The sequence below is a fragment of the Sinocyclocheilus anshuiensis genome, unplaced genomic scaffold (assembly GCF_001515605.1).
Source record: "Sinocyclocheilus anshuiensis isolate Anshui unplaced genomic scaffold, SAMN03320099.WGS_v1.1 scaffold555, whole genome shotgun sequence".
Taxonomy (NCBI): domain Eukaryota; kingdom Metazoa; phylum Chordata; class Actinopteri; order Cypriniformes; family Cyprinidae; genus Sinocyclocheilus; species Sinocyclocheilus anshuiensis.
The window spans coordinates 8,775-17,198 of NW_015552571.1; the positions used below are offsets into that span (position 1 = coordinate 8,775).

The window sequence follows — 8,424 nt, forward strand, 5'->3', positions numbered from 1 at the left end:
ATGCTGTCTACACCATAGATATATATATACATATCTATGGTCTACACTGGATGTGGCGCGGCACAACACGACAAATCCCCGACAGAAAACTGCTGCTGCGTTCCATTCATGACGTATTGACACAAATTTCAAATGATTTTCAACGGTCGCTTTGTCGCATCCAGTGTACTAGACAGACTTTAGCTGTTGCGGCGCAGACACAGTGTTACTCACCTATCGAGAAGAAACAAAGCAACCTCGGCGTCTGATCGCAGGCCTTCCTCTCCTTGAGTTCTCTCCAGCGCTGGAAAGCTGATCCGATATTTACACGGGTCCTACTTCTTGCCTTAAGCCTTCTTTTGTTCCGCAGACGTTTTCCTCTTTTGTTTTTTATCCGCCATCTCTATCTTTCTGTCGCTCGGCCCGCTAATTTGAGCACTGAACACTCTCTCCTCCACGTCATGAGTAGACACGCCCCTTACTGCTGATTGGCTACAAGTTTGTTTTGCTATTCGGCCCAAATCAGCTTTCTAAAGCGTTTTTGAAAAATTAGCTTACCCCCCACCTTTAATTACTCACCCTGATGTCGATCCAAACCCTTAAGAGCTTCATTCATCTTGGGACCACAAATTAAGATATTATTGAAGAAATCCAAGAGCTTTCTGACCCTGCATAGACAGCAACTACCACGGTCAAGGCCCAGAAACTTCTAAGGACATCGATAAAATAAATGCAAGCTCAGAAAGCTCTTGGATTTCATCAAAATATCTTAATTTGTGTTCCGAAGATGAACAAAGATCTTATGGGTTTGGAACGACATGAGAGTGAGTAATTAATGACATAATTTTCATTTTTGGGTGAACTATCCCTTTAACATGACACTCACATTTGTTTTACATTGCAAAGCTGAATATTCAGCAGCCATTACTCCAGTCTTCAGTGTCACATGATCCTTCAGAAATTATCATAACATGCTAATTTGGTGCTCAAGAAACATTTCTTATTATTATCAATGTTGATATCAGTTGTGCTGCTTAATATTTTTGTTGAAACGATACACCGTTTTTCAGGATTTTTTGATAAATAGAAAGTTCAACAGAAAATATTTTTTTGTAATATCATAAATATCTTTTGATCAATTTAATTTGCCCTTGCTAAATAAAAGTATTACTTTCTTTACAAAAATAAAATACTGTCCCCAAACTTTTGAACAGTTGTGTATATAAAGTATATAAACTGATACAATTATAAAAATCAAAAGAAATAATTAAACAAACTACCTCTGTTCAAGCATTCTGCCATCTGGACTGATCTCTCCATCATTCTTTAAATCGTTTTCATCTCCATCATTCCCTGGCCTTTGTTCTCTACTGTCAACACCACCGTCTCCTAGTTGTGTCTCTTTACCCCTTGCATCTGTGTGAAGTTCCCGGTGGCGTGGGCGTCGGGGCCTGGGCCCCATATCAGGGGTCAGCGTGTCCCCCTGTGCAGGAGGCCTGTACTTACGGACTGCCCGCTGCCGCCTGTTTCCATTCAGTCTGGGGCAATGATTGTTGATGTCCAGAGTGCCCTCGGGTGAGGTCTTTGATTCAGACGGCTCTGTCAGGTGTAAGTTCAGCCTCACTGGGGATTCAGGGACAGATATGTCCACAGGCATTGGTGGCTCCGGTATTGGAATAGTTAAAGGGGCTTCAGGAATAGGAATGGACAGAGCTTGCTCATCCACAGGCATGTCCATAGGCATAGGTGGCTCCAAGGTAGCCTCTGGCATGGTGGTGGTTGTTGTGGTCTCTATGGCTCTGCGCTTGCTGTTAGATGGAGATATTCCAGGCTTCATGTGGTGATGGCAGCCAGGTGGTCCATCGTGCTCCTCACTGGGGCTGCTGAAAAGGATCCCGCGGCTGGACATCTGTTTGTGTCGGCGCAACTGGCTGGTCCTCTGCTCCCAAACTGACATGGTCAATCTCCTCCTTCTCTCTCTCCTGGACATGAAAGAGTTAGAGGCATTGAGTGGGCGAGCATCAGCCAGACTCTCTGAATCCTCAAAGGAGTAGGCCGCACGGCTCCGGTGAATTGCACGCTTCCTGTACAGGTAGGGCCTCCTCCTCCTCCTGAGGAAAAAGAGAGAGGACACAATAAGACTGGATGCCACACTAAATGTTTCAACTGCCATGCCACAACAATTGTTTACATTAAATTATCACTGAGCTGAACAAAACCCTTTCTACCCTTCTGAAAAGACCAACTTAGTCCAGTGGTTCTCAGTTGGTTTCGCTTCAAGACTCTATATTACAATGGACATCAAGTGAGATAAAAAAAAACTGTACAACATAAAAAAATCAACAAAATCTATTCATTTATTTATTGTTTGTTAAAACATTTTTTGCTTATAAAAATGTATCTGAAGTTTTACAAATCTCAAAAATTAAACATTGACATTTATTATTCCAACCATGAGCTATTTTGGTCCATCAAAATTAACAATTTACTGTCAGTTTAACATTTCCTTTACAGTTTGAATGTTTGGTTTCTACATGTATCTAGAATTTCAATGGACTCATGCTCTTAGCAGCCAATAATTCATTGTACAAAACACACCTGTCCACATGGGAATACACTTGGGCAGCTTCTACCAAGTGACAGATGAATTTGCACCTAAGTAGATTTTGATTGGACAGATGACAAAAACAATTTTTCCTTCCTATTAAATGTTGATAAGACTATTTATATTGCTATTCTAAATATCTAATGTATGTTGATATTTAGTGTTTACCCGAGAAAACCTGCGACCCACCAGTCGAGAACCACTGGCTTAGATCATTCAGTTGACAGCTGGTTCACCAAGAACATTTTACTAGATAAGAAATATGTAGGGCACCGACATAAAAAACAACAACATCATGGTGACCAGGTGTACTGGTCAGGCCAGCAGGGTAGCTGAATATGAGAATTGAAGTATCTGTGGGCAAAATATTTAACAGAATGTTGTTAATAGGTACTCTGCAACATGTGGTAGAAAGGGTCCATTAATTTTGTTTTCATGACTTTGTATTGTTGTGTGACTGGAATTCATGGTCCAGCTTGTAACGACAGAAGAGATGGAAAACAACTGGATAGAGTTGCAATATCAAAGTGAAAAAAGAAACAGCGAAACTGGAAATAGAGTTGATTCAGAATGGGGAGAGAAAAAAGAGTGCAGGAAATATCATTGCAGGAAACTGACAAATCAAATTCCAACCAAAGATCAGACTTGAAAATGTGAAATCAGACATTTGATAGAGATGGTGGAACAGAAAGCTTCATCCAGATAGATAAATTAGGGGGTGCTGAATGTTAAAATTGAAATAAACAGACTATTACTTACTGGTACTTGTACTCTTGTGTGGTCCGTGTAATCAATGAGCGATTGGTTGAAAACAAGACATTAGTGCTTTCGAGAACAAGGACAAAACAAGCCAAGCATCACAGCCCAAAAAGGTCATTGACTAAAGTCGAGACAAATACTGTTCCCTTTCAGTCGGTCACGTTCGACGTACGTCGGAACTGACCGACGAATTGGGGATCGCTTTGGGAGACCAATCTACTTCGAGTGTAAAAAAAACGAGCCAGTGCACATTGGCATGCGATAATTGCCACAGCTGCTTTGCGCTGCAGCGCGAGTATTTAATGAGCAGCCGGTGCGTCGCATATTTGCTTTTCGCTTCGGAGCCGAACACGTGCTGTTCCTGCGCGTGTGTTTTCTTTGGAAAGTGGTGGAAGATGAGCTGTTCATTGGGAAGGAGCCTCTGCGTGTCTGTTGCGGGTGTGACGGCACTGACAGTGTTGGTTGCGATCTCACGAGAGAGCAAAAACAGCTGTTCTCACAGCTCGCTGGAGAGTGCGCCTTCAACGAGTGTGAGTGCTCACAACAGGCTTGCACTATTTGTACTGTTGTGTAGCCGCGGCAATTTCCCCTGGGCGTTTCAGCACCAGTAGAGAGCAAATTCCTAAAAGAACACACACGGTTTGATCCTGCGTCTTTTTCAAGATGTCATTCAGACCGTGTGCTACTGAATGCGGTCGCTACCTGGCCCCCGGTGATGGTCATGATTACTGCCTCACTTGTTTGGGCCTCGCACACACTGAGGTGGCGCTCATGGATGGTACATGTTCTCACTGCGGGAACATGACCATCTCTGTGTTAAGGTCGAGACTCCAGTATCTTGAATGGACTGGAGCCCCTTCGTATATTCCCCGATCTAGTTCTTCTTCTGGGCCAGCTCAGAAAAAGCCTACTTCGGTTAATAACCTAGGTGACCTGAGGATTACAGTGAGGAATACCCCGCCGAGTCAAACTCCTCGGGCTCCTCCCTCCTCCATGACACTGCAACCAGTGGAGCCTCCAAGAGGGCGTGCTGGTCCGCCTCGTGCGACACAAGTCGTCACTTTTGGGGATCCCCCAGAGGACCAGATGTCGGTCGCTGCATCGGAGGGTGGGTGTATGTCCTCCGGGGATGAAGATTTGGCTGCGCTGCTCCCTTCGGGTGTGTCAGCATTGCCCGAGTCAGACCCAGAGATGGCTACTATGCTTTCCAGGGCCGCCGCGAGTGTCGGGCTCGAGTGGAACCCTCCACCGTGTCCCGAACCCTCGTGGCTGGATGATTGGATTCTTGGAGCGGTCCATGCTGGTTCTCAGTGCTCCGCCCCAGTACCTTTCTTTCCGGAGGTGCATGAAGAGGTGACTAAATTGTGGACGGCACCTTTTTCTGCCCGAAGCCTGTCTGGTCCTTCTTCCTCCCTCACTACCCTCGATGGCGGGGCGGTTAAGGGGTACGTGGAGCTCCCCCCAGTGGAGCGGTCTGTGGCGATGCAACTGTGTCCCAAGACCGCTACCTCTTGGCGGGGTAATCCGCGTCTCCCCTCCCGAGCGTGTAAGTTCTCGTCCTCTCTGGCGGGCAAGGCTTACACAGCTTGTGGAGAAGCCGCTTCTGCCCTGCATACCATGGCGCTCCTGCAGGTCTACCAGACCAAAGCGCTCAAGGAACTGCACGAGGGTAGTTCTGACCCAGGGGTTATGCAGGAACTGCGTGCAGCAACGGACCTTGCCCTACGGGCGACGAAAGTCACTGCACGCTCCCTGGGTCGGGCGCAGGCGGCTGGCCGCAAGGGGAACGCCCAGCCAGTACAGGCCCCTGCCAAACCAGGCGGTAAGCGTAAGGGCAAGTGGCCCTGAGACGGGCGACCCAGAGATGGGAGGATCTGCTCTCCGGGAGAAGGTGTCCGGACCACTCCCCCGGAGGAGGGCCGGGTGGAGAATCCTTTGTTTCCTTTTGTTTTTGTTCCGCCGCTGGCTCCTCGGAGTCCAGCGGTACCCACATTTAAAAAAAAAGAGCAATTTCCTCTATCTCTGGGTCAGAAGAGGGCGCGGTTGGCAGTGTGCGACGTGTTGCAAACACCTTGCCACTCCCTTCCCCCTCTCTCTTCGCCAGCAGGCAGCAGTGTGTGGGTCGAGGACTCCACCAGGCCTTTTCTCACACCCTCTGTCCAACCCTGGAACCAGGTAAGTGTGGCACAGCACACGCAGACTCCACTTCGGGCCGCCTCAGTGCCTCCCGAGTCGAGTGCCTGTGTTCCACCTCGCTGCCCCACCCTGGGTACGTCTGTGGTTCCATTGGTCCCGCTTGCATGGTGTCTGGGAGCCTGGCTAGCGCTCCCCAGCCCATCTCACTGGCTCATCCGTACCATCAGACTCGGCTATGCGATTCAGTTCGCCCGGTGTCCCCCCAAGTTCAGGGGTTCTGAAGGTGTTCCCCCCTGTCTTACTGACGGAGATCGACATCCTACTGGCGAAGGACGCGACCGAGCTGGTCCCTCCAGCCGATATGAAGGCAGGGTTTTACAGCCCCTATCGGGCCGCCTCAATGCCTCCTGAGTGGAGTGCCTGTGTTCCACCTCGCTGCCCCACCCTGGGTACGTCTGTGGTTCCATTGGTCCCGCTTGCATGGTGTCTGGGAGCCTGGCTAGCGCTCCCCAGCCCATCTCACTGGCTCATCCGTACCATCAGACTCGGCTATGCGATTCAGTTCGCCCGGTGTCCCCCCAAGTTCAGGGGTTCTGAAGGTGTTCCCCCCTGTCTTACTGACGGAGATCGACATCCTACTGGCGAAGGACGCGACCGAGCTGGTCCCTCCAGCCGATATGAAGGCAGGGTTTTACAGCCCCTACTTCATTGTGCCCAAGAAAGGTGGTGGGTTACGGCCAATCTTGGACCTGCGAACCTTGAACCGGGCCCTGCACAAGCTCCCATTCAAGATGTTAATGCAAAAACGCATTTCGAGTGCATCCGTCCCCGAGATTCGTTTGTAGCATTCGACCTGAAGGACGCATACTTTCATGTCTCGATTCTCCCTCGACACAGGCCGTTCCTACGGTTTGCGTTCGAGGGTTGGGCTTATCAGTACAAGGTCCTACCCTTTGGGCTGTCCCTTTCACCTCGCGTCTTTACGAAGGTTGCGGAGACAGCCATTGTTCCACTCAGAGAACGTGGCATTTGCATTCTCAACTATCTCGACGACTGGCTGATACTGGCACAGTCTCGGGACCAGTTGTGCGAACACAAGGACATGGTGCTTCATCACCTCAGCCTGTTGGGACTTTGGGTCAACTTGGAAAAGAGCAAACTCTACCCTGTGTAGAGGATCTCTTTTCTCAGTATGGAGTTGGACTCGGTCAACCAGACAGCGCGACTCACAGAGGAGCGTGTCCAGTCAGTGTTGAACTGCTTGAATTCGTTCAGAGGCAGGACAGCGGCCACACTGAAACTTTTTCAGAGGCTCCTGGGGCATTTGGCATCCGCTAGTTGCTAGCAGTACGTTTTGCGCTGGGCCGCCTCAAAGGCCTGCTACATGGCAAGCACGTGCTGGTCCGTACGGACAATAATACAATAGGGTGGTCTACGCTCCCGCCGCATGTCGCAACTCGCCCGCCATATCCTCCTCTGGAGTCAGAAGCCTCTGAGGTCGCTTCAGGCCATTCACATCCCTGGCGTGCTCAATCGTGCAGCCGACGAGCTCTCATGACAGCCTGCGCTTCCGGGAGAGTGGCGACTCCATCCCCAGGTGGTCGAGCTGATTTGGGACCTCTTCGGAGCCGCACAGGTAGACCTGTTTGCCTCTCCGGACTCGACCCATTGCCAGCTGTTTTATTCTCTGACAGAGGGCACCCTCGGCACGGATGCGTTGGCGCACAGCTGGCCCCAGGGTCTTCGCAAATATGCGTTTCCCCCAGTGAGCCTTCTCGCACAGACACTGTGCAAAGTCAGGGAGGACGAGGAGCAGGTCCTCTTGGTAGCGCCATACTGGCCCAGCCGGACTTGGTTCCCCGAACTGATGCTCCTCGCGACAGCCCCTCCTTGGCGAATTCCTCTGAGGAGGGATCTCCTTTCTCAGAGAGGGTGCAAAGTCAGGGAGGACGAGGAGCAGGTCCTGGTAGTTGCGCCATACTGGCCCAACCGGACTTGGTTCTCGGAACTTATGCTCCTCGCCACAGCCCCTTCTTGGCCCATTCCTCTGAGGAAAGATCTGCTTTCTGAGAGACGGGCACCCTATGGCACCCGCGTCCAGACCTCTGGAAACTTTGGTTCTAGGTGACCTACCCCAATCAGTGGTAGACACCATCACTTCCGCTAGAGTCCCCTCTACGAGGCGCCTCTATGCTTTGAAGTGGAACCTGTTTGTTGATTGGTGTACTTTCCACCGGGAAGACCCCCGAAGATGTCCGGTCAGAGTTGTGCTTTCCTTCCTGCAAGAGAGGTTGGAGAGAAGGCTGTCTCCCTCCACCCTGAAAGTGTATGTTGCCGCAATTGCCACACATCACGATGCAGTTGATGGTAAGTCTCTTGGTAAGCATGACCTGGTCGTCAGGTTCCTTAGAGGGGTGAGGAGGTTGAACCCTCCTCGTCCTACCTCGGTACCCTCTTGGGACCTGTCTCTGGTGCTCACGGCACTACAGAGACCTCCCTTTGAACCTTTGCAGTCAGCGAAGTTGAAAATTCTGTCACTAAAGACAGATCTCCTGACTGCATTGGCTTCCATCAAGAGGGTAGGGGACCTGCAGGCATTTTCGGTCGACGAATCGTGCCGGCCAACTCTCATGTTGTCCTGAGACCCCGGCCTGGATATGTGCCCAAGGTTCCTACCACTCCCTTCAGGGACCAGGTAGTGAGCCTGCAAGCACTGCCCTCGGAGGAGGCAGACCCAGCCCTAGGTCTCTGGTGCTCACGGCACTGCAGAGACCTCCCTTTGAACCTTTGCAGTCAGCGAAGTTGAAAATTCTGTCACTAAAGACAGATCTCCTGACTGCATTGGCTTCCATCAAGAGGGTAGGGGACCTGCAGGCATTTTCGGTCGACGAATCGTGCCTTGAGTTTGGGCCGGCTGATTCCAGTGCAACACTGAGGCACCCGGC

The 8,424-nt window shown here is 50.3% G+C and overlaps 1 protein-coding gene across 1 annotated transcript in view; it reads right to left on the bottom strand.

Annotated features, from left to right (window-relative positions):
* Nucleotides 1-8,424, bottom strand: part of LOC107665051 (voltage-dependent R-type calcium channel subunit alpha-1E-like) — a gene marked incomplete at its 3' end in the record, with an annotated part of 118,466 nt that overhangs the window by 8,767 nt on the left and 101,275 nt on the right. The window contains exon 20 of the mRNA XM_016455796.1: nucleotides 1,260-2,090. Within this exon, the coding sequence (XP_016311282.1) occupies nucleotides 1,260-2,090 (831 nt within the window). The remainder of the gene's footprint in view (nucleotides 1-1,259; nucleotides 2,091-8,424) is intronic.